Raw genomic sequence first — 24,832 nt, 5'->3', positions numbered from 1 at the left:
TAATTTTGGTTGATGGGTCAACATTGTAGTGCTAGAGCCTGAAGATATAACCTCGTCCTCCATCTTACTTCTTGATGACCTTGACAGCCCATTGTCTCCTCCCTTTCGCTTTCCTGGCTTGTACTCCTCGCCAGCAAGTCTCAATCTTGGTGGCTAAGGATCACATGACACAACAGGTCTCTTAATAAAATGGAGAGAACAGTGAACTCATTGAATGTCTCTGTATATTTAGTTTTAGTTCAGACTACTCCATTCTGTTTACATGGCCAGCGAAATTGATATATAGCTTGTCTACAATGTTCCTGCTCTCCAAAAAATGTACCATTTATCCTATGTCATGTTACACACATCATAATACACTGAACAAAAATAGAAACTCTACATGCAACAATTGAAAATATTTTACTGAGTAACAGATTGTATAAGGAAATCAGTCAATTTAAATACATTCATTAGGCCCTAATCTATGGATTTCACATGACTGCGAATACAGATATGCATCTGTTGGTCGCAGATACCTTTTTAAAAAAAGGTAGGGGCGTGGATCAGAAAACCAGTCAGTATCTGGTGTGACCACCATTTGCCTCATGCAGCGTGACATATCTCCTTCGCATAGAGTTGATCAGGCTGTTGATTGTGGCCTGTGGAATGTTTTCCCACTTCTCTTCAATGGCTGTGGGAAGTTGCTGGATATTGGTGGGAATTGGAACACGCTGTCGTACACGTCGATACAGAGCATCCCAAACGTGCTCAACGAGTGACATGTCTGGTGAGTATGCAGACTATGGAAGAACTGGGACATTTTCAGTTTTCATGAATTGTGTACAGATCCTTACGACATGGGGCATTATCATGCTGAAACATGAGGTGATGGTGTCAGATGAATGGAATGACAATGGGCCTCAGGATATCGTCACAGTATCTCTGTGAATTCAAATTGCCATTGATAAAGTGCAATTGCGTTCTTTGTCCGTAGCTTATGCCTACCCATACCATTACCCCACTGCCACCATGGGGCACTCTGTTCACAACGTTGACATCAGCAAACCGCTCGCCCATACGAAGCCATACACTTTGTCTGTGGTTGTGAGGCTGGTTGAACGTACCGCCAAATTCTCTAAAACAACATTGGAGGGGGCTTACGGTAGAGAAATTAACATTCAGTTCTCTGGCAACAGCTCTGGTGGACATTCCTGCAATCAGCATGCCAACTGCACGCTCCCTCCTTGAGACATCTGTGGCATTGTGTTGTGTGACAGAACTGCACAATTTAGAGTGGCCTTTAATTATCCCCAGCACATGGTGCACCTGTGTAATGATCATCCTGTTTAATCAGCTTCTTGATATGCCACACCTGTCAGGTGGATGTATTATCTTGGCAAAGGAGAAATGCTCACTAACAGTAATGTAAACAAATTTGTGCACAAAATCTGAGAGAAATAAGCTTTTTGTGCATATGGACAATTTTGGGGATCTTTTATTTCAGGACCAACACTTTACATGTCGCATTTATATTTTATATTTTTGTTCAGTGTATATTTAATAAATATATTCCATTTAGCAGACACTTTTATTCAAAGTAACTTACAGTCGTGCGTGCATCCATTTTTCTTTTACATGTGGATGGTCCTGGGAATCAAACCCACTATACTGGTGTTGCAAGCACCATGCTCTACCAACTGAGCTACAGGCAGTGTTAGGGAATAGTGAACTACATGTAGTTCAACTAGTAATTTAACTACATTTTACAGTAGCTTTGTGGTAGTTGAACCTAATTCAAATCTAGGTAATCTTTTCAGTAGTCAATTACTGTTTTGCCATGTTAATAATAATAATAATAATAATATATGCCATTTAGCAGACGCTTTTATCCAAAGCGACTTACAGTCATGTGTGCATACATTCTACGTATGGGTGGTCCCGGGGATTGAACCCACTACCCTGGCGTTACAAGCGCCATGCTCTACCAACCCCTCTGCTAACATATGAACCTAAATTGATCTGTTCTTCCGATTTGTAGTCTATGATATATCATTTTTCACGATGGAGTAGTTTGGATGTGGTGAATGACTTTTTCAAAAATGTTCTTAAAGCGCAACTCCACCACTTTTCAACCTCATTTTCATTACCTCCAGCACAATACCAGTGTCAACATATTTTCACAACAGCACAGTTCTACGTTTTGTAGAAGTTATAAAGTTAAAAAGTTCTACCCGATGACATCATTAAAGATGAACAGTTATTTTAAAACACTATGAGATTCGCAGTGATGTGAGGAGCAAGAAAAGACCCTCCCTTTGGCTAGAAACTCTTGCAGCTTTTGAAAATCCCTGTTTTTTTTATTTTAATCATTTCTTCTTATATTTTCTTTTTACCACAGATCATAGAAATGTACTGTTTTCACATATGTAGACACTGGTTTGGTGCTGGAGATGATGAATATGAGGTTGAAAAGTGGCGGACATGCCCTTTAAGGGTAGCTTTAGTGTAGCTTAATGTCTTCTAGTGTAAAGTAATTGGTAGCTTGGTAAACTATATTTTTCGAGTAGCTTCCCCAACAATGGCTACAGAGGACCACATCATGTAGCTTAGCAGTCACTTACCGGCTTCTTTCTGTCTTCTGAATTGTCCTTTTTGCCAGTATGCCTTGTACTGGGCCTGAATCCTTGATGCTGTAATATCAATGAGTAATATTAAAATCTCTATGCAAATAAATACAACCTCTTGATTTATTTTAGTTTTCCTGTCCTTACCAAGATCATGTTTGCAGACCTCAAAGGCATCCTCTGTAGCAAAAAGTGTCCTGGGGTGGCGGATAAATATCTTGGTTCTAAAGTGAAATGGAAAGGTAACAGAGGTCTGTATGAACCAATTTAGTCAAGGAGAAATGAGTTGCCCACACTGGTTAGCTGCTCTCACCTGCCCATTTTGTACTCATCTGGCAGGTATCCTAGGTGCTGCACCAGCACTTCCACTCCTTCTGCAGCCACTCCTCTCCAATAGGGCCAGGTGGCTGGGCATAGGGGCTTGTATCTGGAGGTGGATCACACATCACCTAGATGGAGTAGGCCTAATGCTCTACAGTATGTTGTACTGAATGTAATACCTGTGCTTGTTTGTGTTGAGACACAAGACAAATTTCCCCAAGGGGACACAATAAAAAATCAATTAAAATGGACAGGTAGAAATGTTAAAAATAGGGGATGGTTGTCAAACTTTTTTTTTACTTTGGGGAGTGTTGTGTGTGTTTTTTTTGTTGGGCACAGGGGAGGGTAGTGCATTTTTTCCCTTACGTTTGCATTCGGTCTTTAGCAGGTTTTACCATATCACTTCTTACAAATAAGTCACATTTCCTTATCTGCTTGCATGTGCCTCCACCATATCAATGTGTTTTGGTACTTCCCTTATGCACTACACTTTTCTACACACTAACTTTTACAGTACCACAGATCAGTAATAGTCTTCCCGTCTAACTGTCATGGTGACATATGTAGTTGTAGGTGGATCGTTTGTCAAGATATGCAATAGGCTAACTAGCAATCATACCACATATAAAAGCATTCAAAGCAGCATCAGTTTTCAATTTGAATCCACAATAACAAATAGGAATAGCTGATAGACAATGTAGAGGCCAGCTGCATTATTGTGCATGAAAGAACAGTGAAGACACGCAGATCAAAAAGCTCCCCTGTAGATCTTGTTTAGGGACAATACAATTATCCTAGCTAGACTAGCCTACAACACCACAATGCAATGAATAATTGTATTACTGTTTTCAAGTGTACAAAATGATACACTAGGCTGCAGTGAAAATATAACTTGGCAAAGGCATTGATTTCAATGTCTCATTCCATTTGGATCAGTTGTGGATCTCCTCTCTGCAGTTTATAAGGTTTAGAAAGACACAGTAGCAGGCCAATCGCCTGAACACTAAAATAACACATCTTAGATCTGAATGAATGAAATATTCTTATTAAATACTTTTTTCTTTACATAGTTGAATATGCTCACAACAAAATCACACAAAACTTATCAATGGAAATCAAATTTATCAACCCATGGAGGTCTGTATTTTTCATTCTGATACTGATGCGCTTGTGACGATCGTCATTGGAATGAGGTGAGGACCAAAGCGCAGCGTGGTAAGTGTTCATCATATATTTATTAAACCGAGAACACTAAACAAAATAACAAAGGAGAAACTAAATGAAACAGTTCTGAAAGGTGACATACACATAAAAGAAAATAATCACCCACGAAACACAGGTGGGAAAAGGCTACCTAAGCATGATTCTCAATCAGAGACAACTAACGACACCTGCCTCTGATTGAGAACCATACCAGGCCAAACGCAAAACACAACATAGAAAAAGGAACAGACAACCCACCCAACTCACGCCCTGACCATACTAAAACAAAGACATAACAAAAGAACTAAGGTCAGAACGTGACAGCGCTGTCTGTTGCAGATCATCAGTCTCCCATGTCGTCCGTGCACCTAGAACATAGATTCTAGGTGCACGAGGAATGGCCTAACGCTTTAATACAGCCTAAATATTTACAGTATAATTTAACTTTTAAAATGTATTGCCTTTTATATGTGGTACGAACATTCACAATGTTTTAATCTGATAAGGGATTAGGCTACTTCAAAAGTCTCCCATAGGCATGCACGCGTTTGTCCAAAATATAATTCCAGCATCCTCAAAATGGCTTCACATTAACCAGGTTCCATCCTTCCGCTAAGGGAGGGCACAAATACTGTGGAATTCTATCCCTCAGGTTCTGCTCTCCTCTTCTCTGGATCGCTACTACGCAGCTGTTTTTCATCATTTAGTTCAGAGTAGTGATGTTCTGGTTTCATCCAACATTTTTATGCGAGTAAAGTACACTCTTAGAAAAAAAGGTGCTATCTTGAACCTAAAAGGGTTCTTCGGCTGTCCTCATAGGAGAAACCTTTTGAAGAACCCTTTTTGGTTCCAGGTAGAACCATTTTGAGTTCCATTGTAGGACCCTTTCCACAGAGGTTTCTCCATGGAACCCAAAAGGTTTCTACGTGAAATCAGAAAGGGTTCTCTCAGGAATCAAAAAGGGTTCTCCTATAGGGACAGCCGAATAACCCTTTTGGAACCCTTTGTCTAAGAGTGTACATGTAGATAAAACATGTCACGACATCATGGGAAAGCATGCAGTTTTTTAGGCTACAGATTAATTAAGTTATGATGAACTTCACAAGGTGGTGAAAGTGCACGGTGATGAGCTTTATGTTCCTTTCAATAAATATCGAAGGTTCAGTCAGGCGACATGAATGAAATCCAATCAAATCAAATTGTATTGGTCACATACACATGTTATAGAAGAAATGTAGAAATATTAGGACGAGCAATGTCGGAGTCCGGAGTATATATATATATATATATATATATATATATATACACACACACAGTAAATACACTGCTCAAAAAAATTAAGGGAACACTAAAATAACACATCTTAGATCTGAATGAATGAAATATTCTTATTAAATATTTTTTTCTTTACATAGTTGAATATGCTCACAACAAAATCACACAAAACTTATCAATGGAAATCAAATTTATCAACCCATGGAGGTCTGGATTTGGAGTCACACTCCAAATTAAAGTGGAAAACCACACTACAGGCTGATCCAATTTTGATGCAATGTCCTTAAAACAAGTCAAAATGAGGCTCAGTAGTGTGTGTGGCCTCCACGTACCTGTACGACCTCCCTACCATGCCTGGGCATGCTCCTGATGAGGTGGCGGATGGTCTCCTGAGGGATCTCCTCCCAGACCTGGACTAAAGCATCCGCCAACTCCTGGACAGTCTGTGGTGCAATGTGGCATCAGAGATTAGGGCAACCTTTCTTTCAGAAACCCTGCGTCTTGGGCAGAACAGCTCCCTGGGCAGAATACGCTCAGTTGGTGGATGGAGCGAGACATGATGTGCTCAATTGGATTCAGGTCTGGGGAACGGGCGGGTCAGTCCATAGCATCAATGCCTTCCTCTTGCAGGAACTGCTGACACACTCCAGCCACATGAGGTCTAGCATTGTCTTGAATTAGGAGGAACCCAGGACCAACCGCACCAGCATATGGTCTCACAAGGGGTCTGAGGATCTCATCTCGGTACCTAATGGCAGTCAGGCTACCTCTGGCGAGTACATCAGTTTGATTTCACAGAAGTGTGATTGACTTGGAGTTACATTGTGTTGTTTAAGTGTTCCCTTTATTTTTTTGAGCAGTGTATATGTGATGGGATGTATAGACATTATGGCCATCATGTGGATAGAATATATAGTATATCTGAAGAATACATGTGTAGAATAGTATACAGTGGGGCAAAAAAGTATTTAGTCAGCCACCAATTGTGCAAGTTCTCCCACATAAAAAAAGAGAGAGGCCTGTAATTTTCATCATAGGTACACTTCAACTATGACAGACAAAGTGAGGAAACAAAATTAATTTATGATTTTTATGAATTTATTTGCAAATTATGGTGGAAAATAAGTATTTGGTCACCTACAAACAAGCAAGATTTCTGGCTCTCACAGACCTGTAACTTCTTCTTTAAGAGGCTCCTCTGTCCTCCACTCGTTACCTGTATTAATGGCACCTGTTTGAACTTGTTATCAGTATAAAATACACCTGTCCACAACCTCAAACAGTCACACTCCAAACTCCACTATGGCCAAGACCAAAGAGCTGTCAAAGGACACCAGAAACAAAATTGTAGACCTGCACCAGGCTGGGAAGACTGAATCTGCAATGGGTAAGCAGCTTGATTTGAAGAAATCAACTGTGGGAGCAATTATTAGGAAATGGAAGACATACAAGACCACTGATAATCTCCCTCGATTTGGGTTTTCATGCAAGATCTCACCCCATGGGGTCAAAATGATCACAAGAAAGGAGGGCAAAAATCCCAGAACCACACGGGGGGACCTAGTGAATGGCCTGCAGAGAGCTGGGACCAAAGTAACAAAGCCTACCATCAGTAACATACTACGCCGCCAGGGACTCAAATCCTGCAGTGCCAGACGTGTCCCCCTGCTTAAGCCAGTACATGTCCAGGCCCATCTGAAGTTTGCTAGAGAGCATTTGGATGATCCAGAAGAAGATTGGGAGTATGTCATATGGTCAGATGAAACCAAAATATAACTTTTTGGTAAAAACTCAACTCGTCGTGTTTGGAGGACAAAGAATGCTGAGTTGCATCCAAAGAACACCATACCTACTGTGAAGCATGTAGGTGGAAACATCATGCTTTGGGGCTGTTTTTCTGCAAAGGGACCAGGATGACTGATCCGTGTAAAGGAAAGAATGAATGGGGCCATGTATCGTGAGATTTTGAGTGAAAACCTCCTTCCATCAGCAAGGGCATTGAAGATGAAACGTGGCTGGGTCTTTCAGCATGACAATGATCCCAAACACACCGCTCGGTGTGCAACAAAGGAGTGGCTTCGTAAGACGCATTTCAAGGTCCTGGAGTGGCCTAGTCAGTCTCGAGATCTCAACCCCATAGAAAATCTTTGGAGGGAGTTGAAAGTCCATGTTGCCCAGCAACAGCCCCAAAACATCACTGCTCTAGAGGAGATCTGCATGGAGGAATGGGCCAAAATACCAGCAACAGTGTGTGGAAACCTTGTGAAGACTTACAGAAAACGTTTGACCTCTGTCATTTCCAACAAAGGGTATATAACAAAGTATTGAGATAAACTTTTGTTATTGACCAAATACTTATTTTCCACCATAATTTGGAAATTAATTAATTTAAAATCCTACAATGTGAATTTCTGGATTTTATTTTCTCATTTTGTCTGTCATAGTTGAAGTGTACCTATGATGAAAATTACAGGCCTCTCTCATCTTTTTAAGTGGGAGAACTTGCACAATTGGTGGCTGACTAAATACTTTTTTGCCCCACTGTATGTACAGCAATGGTTGAATAGGATGGACTTGACTAGAAAACAGTATATACATATGAAATGGGTCAAACAGTATGTAAACATTATTAAAGTGACCAGTGTTCCATTATTAAAGTGACCTGTGTCCCATGTCTATGTACATAGGGCAGCAGCCTCTAAGGTGCACGGATGAGTAACCGGGTGGTAGCCATCTAGAGACAGTGACTAAGTTCATGGCAGGGTGCTGGGTGGAGGCCGGGTAGTGATGGCTATTTAACAGTCTGATGGCCTTGAGATAGAAGCTGTTTTTCAGTTTCTCGGGATGCACCTGTACTGACCTAGCCTTCTGGATGATGGCGGTCCGTGGCTCGGGTGTGCGTGGCCACGTAGTCATGGGTAAACAGGGAGTACAGGAGAGGGCTGAACATGCACCCTTGGTGTTGTTGTCTACCTTCACCACCTGGGTGCTGCCTGTCAGAAAGTCCAGGACACAGTTGCACAGGGTGGGGTTCAGACCCAGGTCCCTGAGCTTAATGATGAGCTTGGAGGGTACTATGTTGTTGAAGGCTGAGCTGTAGTCAATGAACAGCATTCTTATATAAGTCTTCCTCTTGTCCAGATGGGATAGGGCGTGGATCTTTTGAGGCGGTATGCAAATTGCAGTGGTGCTAGGGTGTCGGGTATGTCCGGAAACACTCCAGCCATCTGGTCTGCGCATTCTCTGAGGACGTGGCTGATGATTGATGTTTGGCTGCCATTTGAAAAATAAAAATACTTTTTGTCCATAATAATCGCATCATGTAGTAGGCTAACCCGTACTGTATCTGCGAGAGCTGTTGACTAGAACGCACATGCTAATAGCAGAGTGGGAATATTTGCTATACTTACGCAACATTTTTTGTGACAAAACCATCAGTATGCCTAGAGTTGACTCTGTTTCATGCCGATGCGTTGTTTGTGTTTTGCGTTGTTTATTGTTGTGTTTATGGTTTTGTTTATTTATTAAAACACTCGCTCCCTGTACTTGCATCCCGATTCTCAGCGCACTTGTTACAATTAACTTCAGGTATCCCTGGTGGTAATTTCCACAACAGTTTTCTTTTTTTTACTGACATATAACCATTCAATCAATCTAAACTGTGCAGCGGCCATTTGATGAATGGAAAGAGACATCTGTTACAAAACACCAAAATGTTCAATGACATTCAATACTGGGTAGAACCTACATGGTAGGGAGGGATGTATTTTCTGTTGGTTAAAGATTGACATAGTCTATTTATTGTGGTGTTAACGCAAACCATGATATTGAAGTTGCCGAAGTCAGTATGATTTGTTTAATGGTTGTGTGCTGCATTCACACAAATCTGTTGGTGGAAGATTTGTTGCATATATATAATTATAATTCCTGTTTGGCCCTGTCCGGGGGTGTCCTCGGATGGGGCCACAGTGTCTCCTGACCCCTCCTGTCTCAGCCTCCAGTATTTATGCTGCAGTAGTTTATGTGTCGGGGGGGCGAGGGTCAGTTTGTTATATCTGGAGTACTTCTCCTGTCCTATTCGGTGTCATGTGTGAATTTAAGTGTGCTCTCTCTAATTCTCTCTTTCTCTCTTTCTTTCTCTCTCTCGGAGGACCTGAGCCCTAGGACCATGCCTCAGGGCTACCTGACATGATGACTCCTTGCTGTCCCCAGTCCACCTGGCTGTGCTGCTGCTCCAGTTTCAACTGTTCTGCCTTATTATTATTGGGCCATGCTGGTAATTTATGAACATTTGAACATCTTGGCCATGTTCTGTTATAATCTCCATCCGGCACAGCCAGAAGAGGACTGGCCACCCCACATAGCCTGGTTCCTCTCTAAGTTTCTTCCTAGGTTTTGGCCTTTCTAGGGAGTTTTTCCTAGCCACCGTGCTTCTACGCCTACATTGCTTGCTGTTTGGGGTTTTAGGCTGGGTTTCTACGCCTTCTGATGACCAGGTGGCGAATCGCATCTCTGCATGTCTGGCAGACATATCAGTGTGGATGACGGATCACCACCTCAAGCTGAACCTCGGCAAGACGGAGCTGCTCTTCCTCCCGGGGAAGGACTGCCCGTTCCATGATCTCGCCATCACGGTTGACAACTCCATTGTGTCCTCCTCCCAGAGCGCTAAGAACCTTGGTGTGATCCTGGACAACACCCTGTCGTTCTCAACCAACATCAAGGCGGTGGCCCGTTCCTGTAGGTTCATGCTCTACAACATCCGCAGAGTACGACCCTGCCTCACACAGGAAGCGGCGCAGGTCCTAATCCAGGCACTTGTCATCTCCCGTCTGGATTACTGCAACTCGCTGTTGGCTGGGCTCCCTGCCTGTGCCATTAAACCCCTTCAACTCATCCAGAACGCCGCAGCCCGTCTGGTGTTCAACCTTCCCAAGTTCTCTCACGTCACCCCGCTCCTCCGTTCTCTCCACTGGCTTCCAGTTGAAGCTCGCATCCGCTACAAGACCATGGTGCTTGCCTACGGAGCTGTGAGGGGAACGGCACCTCAGTACCTCCAGGCTCTGATCAGGCCCTACACCCAAACAAGGGCACTGCGTTCATCCACCTCTGGCCTGCTCGCCTCCCTACCACTGAGGAAGTACAGCTCCCGCTCAGCCCAGTCAAAACTGTTCACTGCTCTGGCCCCCCAATGGTGGAACAAACTCCCTCACGACGCCAGGACAGCGGAGTCAATCACCACCTTCCGGAGACACCTGAAACCCCACCTCTTTAAGGAATACCTAGGATAGGATAAGTATTCCCCCCCCCCCCCCCCCTTTAAGATTTAGATGCACTATTGTAAAGTGACTGTTCCACTGGATGTCATAAGGTGAATGCACCAATTTGTAAGTCGCTCTGGATAAGAGCGTCTGCTAAATGACTTAAATGTAATGTAAATGTTTCTGTACAGCACTTTGAGATATCAGCTGATGTACGAAGGGCTATATAAATACATTTGATTTGATTTGATTTAAATATGGCATCACAATGTTGAACATCTGACTTATTTTGAGTTCATTCTATGAGGGGGGGGGGTGGTGTGCAAATTATTTTACTGTACAAGAGCAGGGTCATGTGAAAATATATTTTACGTTTGGGAGGTGGATGCAATTTTTGGACCAGGCCCCTAATATCAACAGCTCATGTGAAGGCAAAATCATAGGCTGAAATTCCTCCCTCTACAATGTAATCAACGTGGTCTGCTAAAGCAATAAGTTCTATTGTCCTACCTCTGCAGAAAAACGTCATAGCGGCATCGGTATGCAAAACCTGCCCGTCTGACCCTAAGGTGTTCCATCAGCCCCAGGTACTTCACTTGGTGCCGAACCAGCACGTCGTCAAACTGCCCTGTTGTGCGTGTGCGCGCATGCACACAAAAGGAGAGAAAGACAGAGGGCAAAAGAGAAAGAAAGAAGGAGAAATTGCTTCATAAACACAGTTGACAGGTTGCCGTTTTGCAATTTGGAAGTGCCACCAGCTGGTGAAGATGTGGTGCACGTGGTGGAGGTCAGAGGGTCTCTCACCTGGCTGTTGGGACTCGTTAGATTTGAGGCAGCGCACATACCAGGGCTCCTTAGACATGAGGATGTCTGTCAGTCCCAGCAGACTGCTCTTAAACTGGCTAGCAACCTACAGAGAAACAGGCCTGGAATCAGTGTCAGTTCTAGCAGACTGCTTTTACAATTTAGTGTTGTTTCAAGGGGACAATAAATAATCTAATTTAAACACAGAGCAATCTATTGCTTTTCTTAGTTGTTGGTTATTCTGAAAACGGTACGTCCCCATACAGCCATACTATATTTAATATGTTATACTATTGAGGCAATGTACAAGGAAAAAAACAATGTAATCGTGACTTCAGGGGGACAGATGGGAAAGAGGTGGGAGAAAAACTTAGTGAGCTGTCACCGTCTCTGGCCGCCGCCTGCCATCCGACTCCTTTGATGCAAAGCACTCTCTGACTATGGTATTTTTAGATTGCCGCATCACCTGTGAGTAGGGAGGGGGGGGGTTAAACAAAAATAATTAGGAATTAAAATAACAGAGTGGACATGAACCTGATGATTGGAGAAAGGTCAGCCTTTTTGGTCAAGGAGGTGCCAGTGCTGTGATAAGATATTGTGTAAAATAAAGAATTTGAAGAATTGATCGGCACTGTATGTTAGCTAGCCAGTTTTAGAGGAATGATTCCATAATTTTTTTTAAATTAACTGCCAATATGCCAACATTCCATTCGAACAATGCAGTCAATCCTCAGCTGAAATCAGTTGATGATAGGACTTCTACAAGTTGTAAATGCAACAAGTACTAATATTGTATCATAAAAAATCAGAAATGTAGTCATTTATGGTGTGTTTACATATATACATAGAGGCTATTTATATAGTACATTTGTATAATACCCATATAAACTGTATTTATAATTATATTACAATATTTTAGATTGACAATAATTATATTACACAATTTCTGATATATCACGTTTTACTTTCATTTTCCTGCATAAATAAAATTTAGGATTATTCTTCTTCTGTCATTTATTCCAATTAGACTAGTTTGAATTTCTCCCTGACCAATATGGCTGCCATTTTCCCCCCATTCTGGAACTTCGAGGGTTTATGACATTGCCCCTCTAGTAATTTAATAGGATCTCTTTGGGATAAATACACACACACACACCACCCATCAAGTGTATACTCAAAACCCTTTGGCCAAATTCACTGAATTCCCCTCCTCCTCTATTATTTACAATAAGTCTACAGGAGAGTAAATAATTAAGGAACCAATTGAAGAGTCCCTTCCTCGTCTCACATAATACATGAGTAGAAACCTGCAGACTCACATCTTTGATGTTTCTGTATAACAGGTCATTGTTTTTGTTGAGGAACCCTGGGATGACACAAATAACAACAATAACAACATGTGAGAGAGTGTCCTGAATAATCTAGTAGTAGGACATGTAGGGACATTGAGGAGCAGAGTAATGCCCCTACTGGGCCTGAGACCATGGTTTCCCTTACCCACAACACAGTAGGTGACCTCCCCGGCGTAATGCAGAAGGCGAAAGTTGCCCCTCTCCAGCGTCTTACGTGTCTTCTTGTCAGCCAGCTTGTGTCTGCAGTCAATGGGATGGAGAGAGGGATGAAGTGTGAGAGGAATGTAAGGACCGAGCCTTAGCTCATTGTGTCGACTCACAGGGTGGGACAATAATAGGTCTATCAGCAAAATGTTTAAGGCTTTGAGCTTAAGTGATAAGGGAGGTTGACTTAAGGGATAAAGTTACACCATTGTATATCCTTGAGAAGGGTTGTGCGTGGTCAACATGTACGTATGCAGGAGTGGGGGGCCGGGAGGGGAGGGAGGGGAGGTAGCTACACTCACGTGACGAAATGAGGGTGACTGTCTAATTTTTCCTCAAGCCTCTCCAGAAACGTGAGGTCAGTGGCCTCTCCAGGCCTCAGGCACTCTTCATCCTAAGAAAGCAACAAGACTATCACTGCTCGCCATTTCATTTCAGCCTATGTCCTTTCCAAGACCAATAGGATGCTTCGTGTTACTGTATGGGTTCAGTCTTATGGGCGTCCAAAATGGCACCCTATTCCGTATGTAGTGCACTTCTTTTGCCCAGAGCCCTGATCAAATGTAGTGCACTAGATAGGGAATAGGGTGCTGTTTGTGTGTCCTCACCAGCACTGAGATGATGCCCCTGTGTTTCTCCTCCACTAGGTCACAGATAATCTTGTTGTTGAAGAACTGGACAGGCTCCCACTGAAGAGGAAATGAAATAGGTGATAGGAAAACATGGGTAAGTGAGGGGAATACTACCTGAGTCAAACTCAACAGAAACATACACAACCCACTGGGCACACCACGTCATTTCAGCATTGACAATTGGGTAATATTTGGTTGTTACAACATCAGAAAGACAGCCGAAAGTTTGTTGAATTACCAATGTGTTATCACTATGCTTTCAACCATCTAAAAAATGACCAAATTCCTATGGAAAATCAATGTCAAAGTTTTTGTTAGGTTGTCACCAAACTTTTTATCACTGCGCTTTCAAACATTTAAAAGCACAACAAGGTTTGGTAACACTTCATTTTCAGGGGTCCTTATTACAGTGTAATAACAATGTAACATACAAAATTCTATGAATAAATAAATATATTCCTTCATTATGTCGAGATCACAACTTATTTATCTCATGATCGTGACATAAAAAAGTTATTTTGTGAAGATCACAAAACAAACTCTATGAATAGGAGTATGGACGTATTGATGATGGATTGACAATAATACTATGGCTGAAGCGGCGGAGACCACAATGGATCCGCGCATACGTTTTTATTGATTGCTACGCTAAGCGATGGTACATTTTATGCTAACGCCATGCTTTCATTTGTGTTTGGAGTTTATTATCAGTTTATAAGTTACAATGTTAGCAATCTAAATGTCACTTATCTTGAGTTAAAAGCTTGTGGAGCATCTAAGCCCTCATGGGGCATTTAAGTCCTGAATGATGCCTAACAGGCTGAGTGCCACCCCCAAGACAACAGCCAATCTCATGCAAGCAACAACGCAGTGAGCAAGCAAGCTAGCTAGCTAGTTCGTCTTGTTAGCTAGCTACCTTGTCATCTTCTATAGAGCTCCATTTTTATGGAATGGTCTGCCTATCCATGTGAGAGACGCAAACTCTGTCTCTACCTTTATGTCTTTACTGAAGACTCATCTCTTCAGTAGGTCCTATGGTTTGAGTGCCGTCTGGCCCAGGGGTTGCATTACCCTTCCTAACAGCCTGGCCTTCATTTGAAAGCGTATGGAATGATCCAATATCACTATATCATGGAATGTTGTTGAGAGCATTTTTGGAAATAGAAATGTAGTAAATTCTTGAATAGCTTTTTTTACTTTGAGAAAAACAGGAGTAGTCTTTCGTAGCTGAGAATAGTAATCTCCGGGTGTCCTGTAAATTATTTGTAGAGATATAATTTTTCAGCCTCTTTAGAGGTCCCTTGAATGTGCCTTTTTTATTTCTATGTCTGCCAATCTTATCGAATGTACATAATGCTTTAGATCACCTGCTAAAATAATAGTTACTGTCTGGATTTGATCTAATATAGCTTGAATTCTATCAACAACAAAAAAAAGATTTGCCCCTGATGGGATATACAATGGAATCAATGTGTATTTTTCACCATATAAGGTACAATTCAATGTTAGAAAAATGGCCTTTTTGGTCCGTGTACTGGGATATACGGGAAAAGGATGTATTCTTATTTATCAGGATGCCTACACCTCTGCTGTTGCTACAGTAGGTGGCAGCATAGGCCTCTCCAACCCAGCTCCTCTTTAAATAATAAATTCCTCCTTTTTTTTTAAATGTAACATTTTCAGGAAAACCACATCTTCTGACAACCTCTTTAAGTGTTCAAGAACAATAGGCTTCTCTCTTTTTTTGGAGCCCGTGCAAATTCCATGCAATAAATTGTTGGTCCTGTATAAAATCAAATTGAACCTTCCTTCTCTGTTCCATCTATCATTAAAGAACCAGATAAACCCTTTTGGCCGACATGTCATATGAGGGCGGTGGGCATTCCATGATATGGGAGAGTCACAGTATGAATACATAGTTATTGTATACATTACATACATAAAGCATGTGAGCATGAGGGCTGAGTGGACATTTAACAGAAAACATACAAAAACATAATGCAACGTACTTCTTTGTAGTTTGAGGCACTATGCCTTTTTAAATCAAAATAGATTTGAGATTCTCCAAACTAGCCACCCTTTGCCTTGATGATAGCTTTGCACACTCTTGGCATTCTCTCAAACAGCTTAATGAGGTAGTTACCTGGAACGCTTTTAATTAACAGGTGATCCTTGTTAAAAGTTAATTTGTGGAATTTCTTTCCTTCTTAATGCTTTTGAGCCAATCAGTTGTGTTGTGACAAGGTAGGGGTGGGTATACAGAAGATAGCCCTATTTGTTAAAAGTCCATATTATGGCAAGAACAGCTCAAATAATCAACGAGAAACGACAGTCCATCATTACTTTAAGACATGAAGGTCAGTCAATCCAGAAAATGTCAAGAACTGTGAAAGTTTCTTCAAGTACAGTCACAAAAACCATCAAGCGCAATGATGAAACTGGCTCTCATGAGGACCGCCACAGGAAAGGAAGACCCAGAGTTACCTCTGCTGCAGAGGATACGTTCATTAGAGTTAACTGTACCTCAGATTGCAGCGCAAATAAATGCTTCACAGCTTTCAAGTAACAGACACATCTCGACATCAACTGTTCAGAGGAGACTGCGTGAATCAGGCCTCCCTCGGACAGAGCCCCGCTCCACTCTCACCAACAACCACCAACTGAGCTATAAAGACAAACAAGGAATAATAATTTCTCAACATCTCCTAATCTGTCCAGAACTCTTATTCATATTCATCTTGTTCATTTTACATCAGGTTTGCAAAATGTTTTAAATAAATGTACATTGTAGTATTGTTAAATCCTTCTTTCTCTCTCTCCCAAGCCAAACCCATCCCTCTCCACCTCACTCTCCCTGTTTTCTGGCCCCTTTACCCCACCCAAGGCATGCTTGTCCCAACCTCCTATCCTTACCCACCCAAGCCACACTTGTCCCAACCTTCCATCCTTTCCCACCCAAGCCATGCTTTTGTTTCTCCACCCGCCTCTTCAGGATTGGCCACAAGTTCTCAATGGGATTAAGGTCTCAGGAGTTTCCTGGCCATGGACCCAAAATATTGATGTTTTGTTCCCCGTGCCACTTAGTTATGACTTTTTCCTTATGCCTGGAAAAGGCATTGTTCGTCACCAAACTGTTTCTGGATGGTTGGGAGATGTTGCTCTCGGAGGATGTGTTGGTACCATTCTTTATTCATGGCTGTGTTCTTGGGCAAAATTTGTGAGTGAGTCCACTCCATTGGCTGAGAAGCAACACCACACATGAATGGTCTCAGGATGCTTTATTGTTGGCATGACACAGGACTGATGGTAGCGCTCACCTTGTCTTCTCCTGACAAGCTTTTTTCCGGATGCCCCAAACAATCGGAAAGGGGATTCATCAGAGAAAATGACTTTACACCAGTCCCAGCAGTCCAATCCCTGTATCTTTTGCAGAATATCAGTCTGTCCCTGATGTTTTTCCTGGAGAGAAGTGGCTTCTTTACTGCCATTCTTGACCCCAGGCCATCCTCCAAAAGTCTTCGCCTCACTGTGTGTGCAGATGAACTCACACCTGCCTGCTGCCATTCCTGAGCAAGCTCTGTACTGGTGGTGCCCCGATCCCGCAGCTAAATAAACTTTAGGAGACGGCCCTGGCGCTTGCTGGACTTTCTTGGGCGCCCTGAAGCCTCCTTCACAACAACTGAACCACTCTCCTTGAAGTTCTTGATGATCCGATAAATCGTTGATTTAGGTACAACCTCACTGGCAGCAATATCCTTGCCTGTGAAGCGCTTTTTGTGCAAAACAATGATGACGGCACGTGTTTCCTTGCAGTTAACCATGATTAACAGAGGAAGAACCACCCTCCTTTTGAAGCTTCCAGTCTGTTTTTTTTAACTCAATCAGCATGACAGAGTGATCTCCAACCTTGTCCTCGTCAACTCACACCTTTGTTAACGAGAGAATCACTGACATGATGTCAGCTGGTCCTTTTGTGGCAGGGCTGAAATGCAGTGGAAATGTTTTGGAGGGATTCAGTTCATTTGCATGGCAAAGAGGGACTTTGCAATTAATTGCAATTCATCTGATCACTTGTCATAACATTCTGGAGTATATGCAAATTGCCATCATACATACTGAGGCAGCAGACTTTATGAAAATTAATATTTGTGTCATTCTCAAAACTTTTGGCCACTACTGTAGATTGTATTGGGGGGAGAGGGAAAGGATATGGTCTCAATGTACAATAAGATGGTCTTAGGCATCCCTGTATGTAGCCTAGTGCACTCATTGTTTTTTCCTACTTCGTCCACTTCTCGGAGAAGGGGGCTCTCCTCCTTCAACTGGGAAGGTTTCTTGTAACTAGGGCTTCATTGGCGCTTGTGAATTCCATCCTTTGCGTTCCCTTCCATACCCGCTGCACTGCTGGGAACAGAGCTGAGGCTCGATCCCCTTTTCCTACAGTAACTGTCTGATTGGAATGTATTCCTTGCGTCTCTCTTTCAGCTTAGCAGACAGGTCCTGGCCGAATCGGATGGACCAACCGTGGATTTTGATCTCCTTCCCCCCTGTGACCTCAGAATGTTAATTTTGGTTTGATAGTTCCACAGTTTGAAGGTTACCATGCTTGGGTATTTGGCTTCATTTTGTTTCATGCCGATCCTGTGGCATCATTCCAGATCTTCTGGTGATATAGCCACGTGAAGTTCCTCTGATATCAGTTTGACCACATAGCTGGTATGGTCACCTTTTTCCTCGTCCTCCGGTAAGGACAATATTCTCATGCTGTTTCGTCTAATTCTATTTTCTTGCTGGTCCAATTCATCTTCTAATGTTTGCAACTTTGTTTCCAAAAGACAAATTTTGTTATCTTGCTCATTCATTCAAATGTTGATTTTTTCTTCTCTGCAGATGACTTCGTCAACCATTTTGAAAAGAAGGTCGACGACATCCGATCCTCGTTTGCTAAGTCAAACGACACCACTGGTTCTGCTCACACTGCCCTACCCTGTGCTCTGACCTCTTTCTCCCCTCTCTCTCCAGATGAAATCTCGCGTCTTGTGACGGCCGGCCGCCCAACAACCTGCCCGCTCGACCCTATCCCCTCCTCTCTTCTCCAGACCATTTCCGGAGACCTTCTCCCTTACCTCACCTCGCTCATCAACTTATCCCTGACCGCTGGCTACGTCCCTTCCGTCTTCAAGAGAGCGAGAGTTGCACCCCTTCTGAAAAAACCTACACTCGATCCCTCCGATGTTAACAACTACAGACCAGTATCCCTTCTTTCTTTTCTCTCCAAAACTCTTGAACGTGCCGTCCTTGGTCAGCTCTCCCGCTATCTCTCTCAGAATGACCTTCTTGATCCAAATCAGTCAGGTTTCAAGACTAGTCATTCAACTGAGACTGCTCTTCTCTGTATCACGGAGGCGCTCCGCACCGCTAAAGCTAACTCTCTCTCCTCTGCTCTCATCCTTCTAGACCTATCGGCTGCCTTCGATACTGTGAACCATCAGATCCTCCTCTCCACCCTCTCCGAGTTGGGCATCTCCGGCGCGGCCCACGCTTGGATTGCGTCCTACCTGACAGGTCGCTCCTACCAGGTGGCGTGGCGAGAATCTGTCTCCTCACCACGCGCTCTCACCACTGGTGTCCCCAGGGCTCTGTTCTAGGCCCTCTCCTATTCTCGCTATACACCAAGTCACTTGGCTCTGTCATAACCTCACATGGTCTCTCCTATCATTGCTATGCAGACGACACACAATTAATCTTCTCCTTTCCCCCTTCTGATGACCAGGTGGCGAATCGCATCTCTGCATGTCTGGCAGACATATCAGTGTGGATGACGGATCACCACCTCAAGCTGAACTTCGGCAAGACGGAGCTGGTCTTCCTCCCGGGGAAGGACTGCCCGTTCCATGATCTCGCCATCACGGTTGACAACTCCATTGTGTCCTCCTCCCAGAGCGCTAAGAACCTTGGCGTGATCCTGGACAACACCCTGTCGTTCTCAACTAACATCAAGGCGGTGTAGGTTCATGCTCTACAACACATATGTCAGAGTCAAGGCCCGCGGGCCACATCCGGCCCGCGAGAAGGTTTTTTACGGCCCCTGGGATGATCTTGATTTATTATTAGAACCGGCCCGCAGACCGCAGCAAGCCGGCAGCCCGCAGATCTTTTACACGCACCAATACTACATTTCCCACAATGCAACGGTGACGCACCGAGCAGTAGGCTGCTTCATTTCAATATTTATTGGCACAGCAGTTGTCAGCATCACAGTAAAATTAACTTTCAGATACCCATCAAAAATGGCAAAACGGAAGGTGGACACTGAGAACCGGGGGTTTCAAACAAGGTGGGAGTCGGAGTATTTGTTCACGGAGGTAGCTGGAAAACCTGTGTGTCTTCTGTGTGGAGAAAGTGTGGCGGTACTGAAAGAGTATAATCTGAGACGACATTATGAAACGAAACACGCGGACAAAAACAAGAATATGGACATGGAACAAAGGCTACAAAAGGCAGAGGAATTAAAACGAGGCCTCAAATCTCGACAGGCTCTGTTCAAAAAAGCCAAATCACAAGGCCAGGCTGCTGTCAAGGCCAGTTTTATTTTGGCAGAAGAGATCGCTAAATCAGCCCGGCCATTTACGGAGGGGGATTTCATCAAAAACTGCATGATTAAAGTTTGTGACGAAGTTTGCCCAGAAAAAAGGCAACTCTTTTTAAATGTGAGTCTGAGCAGAAACACCATTGCCGAGAGAGTAGACCAGTTGTCCATCAATCTAAAAGAGCAGCTTGTGAAAAAGGGAAAAGATTTCATTGCATATTCCTTGGCTGTGGATGAGAGCACCGACATTTCTGACATTGCCCAGTTGTCAATTTTCATCCGCAGAGTGGACTCCAGCCTAAGCGTGACAGAGGAGTTTTTGGCTTTACGTCCTATGCATGGCACAACTACGGGGCATGATTTGTATGAAGAGGTGTCAAGATGTGTAAATGAGATGGAGCTGCCTTGGGAAAAACTCGTGGGTTTGACAACCGACGGAGCACCTGCGATGTGTGGACACAGGAGCGGACTGGTGACGGAGATACGGGAAAAGATGCAAGAGGAAAACGCGACAGGTGAGCTGACAGCTTATCATTGTATCATACACCAGGAAGCGTTGTGCGGTAAAGCCTTGAAAATGGAGCATGTAATGAGCATCATCACGCGCACAGTTAACTTTATCAGAGCCAAAGGTTTGAATCACCGCCAGTTCAAGGCATTTCTGACGGAGTTAGAAACGGAGCATGGTGATTTGCCTTATCACACAGAGGTGCGATGGCTAAGCCAGGGAAAGGTGCTTCAAAGATGTTTCGAGCTTCGTGAGGAGATTTGTCTGTTCTTGGACAGCAAAGGGAAAGACACAACACAACTCCGAGACGAAATGTTTCTGTGTGAAATGGCTTTTCTGTGTGACATTACGAGTCATCTGAATGCAATGAACTTGCAGCTGCAGGGTCGGGATCGTGTCATCTCTGATATGTACGGTACAGTGAAGGCATTTAAAACCAAACTGACTCTGTGGGAGACGCAGATGCGGAAAGAAAATTTGAGCCACTTTCCCAGCTGCCAGACCATGAAAGAGAAGCTCTCTACCAGTGCGTTCCCGAGCGCACAGTTGGCTGATAAAATAGGTATGCTTGCCGCTGACTTTCGACGCCGATTTGCTGACTTTGAAGCACAAAAAAGCAGGTTGGAACTGCTCGGTAACCCATTTGCTGTTGACGTGGAAAGCTCACCACCAAACCTCCAAATGGAGTTGATTGACCTCCAATGCAATGATGCACTGAGGGCAAAATATGCGGCAGTGGGTGCTGCGGAGTTCGCCCGTTTCCTCCCCGACACAATGCCCCAGCTGCGCATCCAGGCTGCTCAAACGTTGTCTATGTTTGGCAGCACATACCTGTGTGAACAACTGTTTTCTTTGATGAACTTGAACAAAACATCACACAGAAGTCGACTTACTGCTGAACACATATTTAGAGTTTTTACTCAGTTCAAGTTTAAAAGTTAAAGTTTAATATTTGTTTTTAATAGATTTTTGCACTTTATTTTATTGTATTTCAATCCAATTATATTTTAAAAATATTTCAGTTGAGTGGATGATAGAAAATTGCTATTATTGTTTTTTTCTTTGAAGTAAATTTAGCCCACTTTTGCTAAAATAGAAAATATAGGCTACTGATGGTGCCTTGAATACCGGTTTCTTTCATTTAATGTTCATGTTATGGGGATTTTTATATAAAGGACATTTGTCTTTTGTGTCTGTTGAAAATTAAAGATTACTGACAGAGCCATAAGAAAATATTGCTTTATTTATCTGATCATATTGGAATATATTTGTTAGGTTTTCAGTAGGTTCAATTAGGTTCACTAGACTATATGCGTCATTTAAAATTTTTTCAATGAACATTCGAACAGTCCGGCCCTCGGCTTGTAGCTAAATTTTTTATTTGGCCCTCCGTCCATTTGACTTTGACACCCCTGCTCTACAACATCCGCAGAGTATGACCCTGCCTCACACAGGAAGCGGCGCAGGTCCTAATCCAGGCACTTGTCATCTCCCGTCTGGATTACTGCAACTCGCTGTTGGCTGGGCTCCCTGCCTGTGCCATTAAACCCCTACAACTCATCCAGAACGCCGCAGCCCGTCTAGTGTTCAACCTTCCCAAGTTCTCTCACGTCACCCCGCTCCTCCGCTCTCTCCACTGGCTTCCAGTTGAAGCTCGCATCCGCTACAAGACCATGGTGCTTGCCTACGGAGCTGTGAGGGGAACGGCACCTCAGTACCTCCAGGCTCTGATCAGGCCCTACACCCAAATAAGAGCACTGCGTTCATCCACCTCTGGCCTGCTCGCCTCCCTACCACTGAGGAAGTACAGTTCCCGCTCAGCCCAGTCAAAACTGTTCGCTGCTCTGGCTCCCCAATGGTGGAACAAACTCCCTCACGACGCCAGGACAGCGGAGTCAATCACCACCTTCCGGAGACACCTGAAACCCCACCTCTTTAAGGAATACTTAGGATAGGATAAAGTAATCCTTCTCACCCCCCTTAAAATATTTAGATGCACTATTGTAAAGTGGCTGTTCCACTGGATGTCATAAGGTGAATGCACCAATTTGTAAGTCGCTCTGGATAAGAGCGTCTGCTAAATGACTTAAATGTAAATGTATGTAAATGTTAAAAAATTATGGAATAGAGCGAAGCACAGGCAAAGTCCTAGAGGAAAACCTGGTTCAGTCTGCTTTCCAACAGACACTGGGAGACAAATTCATCTTTAGCAGGACAATAACCTAAAACTCAAGGCCAAATACACACTGGAGTAGCTTACCACTGGAGTTCCTTCCACTGGAGTAGCTTAACACTGGAGTTCCTTCCACTGGAGTAGCTTACCACTGGAGTTCCTTCCACTGGAGTAGCTTACCACTGGAGTTCCTTCCACTTTGACATTACAGTTTTTTATTTAGATTGTTGAGAATTTCTTTTTGAATTTGTTCCATTTTAATCCCGATTTGTAACACAGCAAAATGTGGAAAAAGTCAAGGGGTGTGAATACTTTCTGAAGCCACTGTCTTGTTTTAATTAACTTGTTGAATTCCATTTGATATCAACTAAAGCTTGAAACCCTTGGCCTATATGTATTGTCTAGTTTTAGTTGAGTCCTGGGTTGAATTGAAACAATAGCTGTGGATTACATCCCAAATGCTATATAGGCCTATATAGGCCTAAATTTGCATCATTGATGATATATCATTGAAAAATGGTTCATTTGCTCTGTTAAACCCATCCTTTAGAATGTCTTGTATAACAACAGTGAATCTATTAAGTGGAGACTTGGTTAAAGCCCTGGATGGGAGACCAAAGACGGATCAACTCCCCAGTAGGAGTTGCTGCTCAGTATAGTTTGTTTTCTTATAGTGGATATTACGTTGAAGATCTGACGTTGTTTTAAATGTACAAATTCAACATATTTTATGCAAAGTTTGTCTGTGTTGAAAATTGGTTATCCCGATGACATAATCCTGTGGGTGAAATTTCACCTTCAAAACAACAGTTGAAACTGCAGCAGGTTGATGACTTTAAAAAAAATCCTATGTATTTTCCTCGTAGATTCTACGTCACAATACATTGATAAATTATGTTGAAACAACATTGTTTTAATCAGTTTGTTCCCAATGGGGAGGCATTGCAGGATTCAACAATACCTATAATGCCAAAGTAATACTTTGACAAGGTAAAAATGCCATATAACACGTGTTGACTAAACTTAATGTCATGTTTTGTCATTTATTATCATGTCTTGTCCCTGTGCTCCCCATTCTATTCGTTTCCCTCTGCTGGTCTTATTAGGTTCTTTCCCTCTTTCTATCCCTCTCTCTCCCCCTCCCTCTCTCACTCTCTCGCTCTCTCTTCTCTCTATCGTTCCGTTCCTGCTCCCAGCTGTTCCTATTCCCCTAATCATCATTTAGCCTTCCCACACCTGTTCCCGATCCTTTTCCCTGATTAGAGTCCCTATTTCTCTCCTTGTTATTCGTTTCTGCCCTGTCGGTTCCTTGTCTAGATTTCACCGTGCTGTGTTTGTGTATCGCCCTGTCGTGTCGTGTTTTCCTCAGATGCTGCGTGGTGAGCAGGTGTCTGAGTCTGTCTGGTTCAAGTGCCTTCCCGAGGCAACCTGCTGTTCACCTGCTGTTCAAGATCGAGTCTCCAGTTTGTCCTCGTCATTTCGAGTGAAAGTTGTGTTTTTTTGATTGTATTCACTTTACTGGATTAAAGACTCTGTTTTCGCCAAGTCGCTTTTGGGTCCTCTTTCACCTGCATGACAGAAGGAACCGACCAAGGAATGGACCCAGCGACTTCAGACGCTCGTTACACTGCCGTCGAGATCCAAGGAGCCATGCTCGGCAGACACGAGCAGGAATTGTCTGCTGCTCGCCATGCCGTGGAGAACCTGGCCGCTCAGGTTTCCGACCTCTCTGGACAGTTCCAGAGTCTACGTCTCGTGCCACCTGTTACTTCCTGGCCTGCCGAGCCTCCAGAACCTAGGGTTAATAACCCACCTTGCTACTCCGGGCAGCCCACTGAGTGCCGCTCCTTTCTCACGCAGTGTGAGATTGTGTTCTCTCTCCAACCCAACACATACTCTAGTGA

The 24,832-nt window shown here is 43.3% G+C and overlaps 1 protein-coding gene across 1 annotated transcript in view; it reads right to left on the bottom strand.

Moving 5' to 3' along the window:
• Positions 1 to 24,832, bottom strand: part of LOC124035150 (unconventional myosin-Ih-like) — a 54,762-nt gene that overhangs the window by 16,870 nt on the left and 13,060 nt on the right. Inside the window, exons 12-22 of the mRNA XM_046348569.1 lie at positions 13,635 to 13,715; positions 13,329 to 13,420; positions 12,968 to 13,062; positions 12,790 to 12,836; positions 11,856 to 11,936; positions 11,471 to 11,576; positions 11,177 to 11,294; positions 2,920 to 3,033; positions 2,754 to 2,830; positions 2,604 to 2,672; positions 69 to 153 (exon numbers count right to left, since the gene is read on the bottom strand). Of these exons, the coding sequence (XP_046204525.1) occupies positions 69 to 153; positions 2,604 to 2,672; positions 2,754 to 2,830; positions 2,920 to 3,033; positions 11,177 to 11,294; positions 11,471 to 11,576; positions 11,856 to 11,936; positions 12,790 to 12,836; positions 12,968 to 13,062; positions 13,329 to 13,420; positions 13,635 to 13,715 (965 nt within the window). The remainder of the gene's footprint in view (positions 1 to 68; positions 154 to 2,603; positions 2,673 to 2,753; positions 2,831 to 2,919; positions 3,034 to 11,176; positions 11,295 to 11,470; positions 11,577 to 11,855; positions 11,937 to 12,789; positions 12,837 to 12,967; positions 13,063 to 13,328; positions 13,421 to 13,634; positions 13,716 to 24,832) is intronic.

Source organism: Oncorhynchus gorbuscha, linkage group LG05, assembly GCF_021184085.1.
Source record: "Oncorhynchus gorbuscha isolate QuinsamMale2020 ecotype Even-year linkage group LG05, OgorEven_v1.0, whole genome shotgun sequence".
NCBI lineage: Eukaryota > Metazoa > Chordata > Actinopteri > Salmoniformes > Salmonidae > Oncorhynchus > Oncorhynchus gorbuscha.
This window is presented reverse-complemented; position numbering and strand designations above follow the sequence as displayed.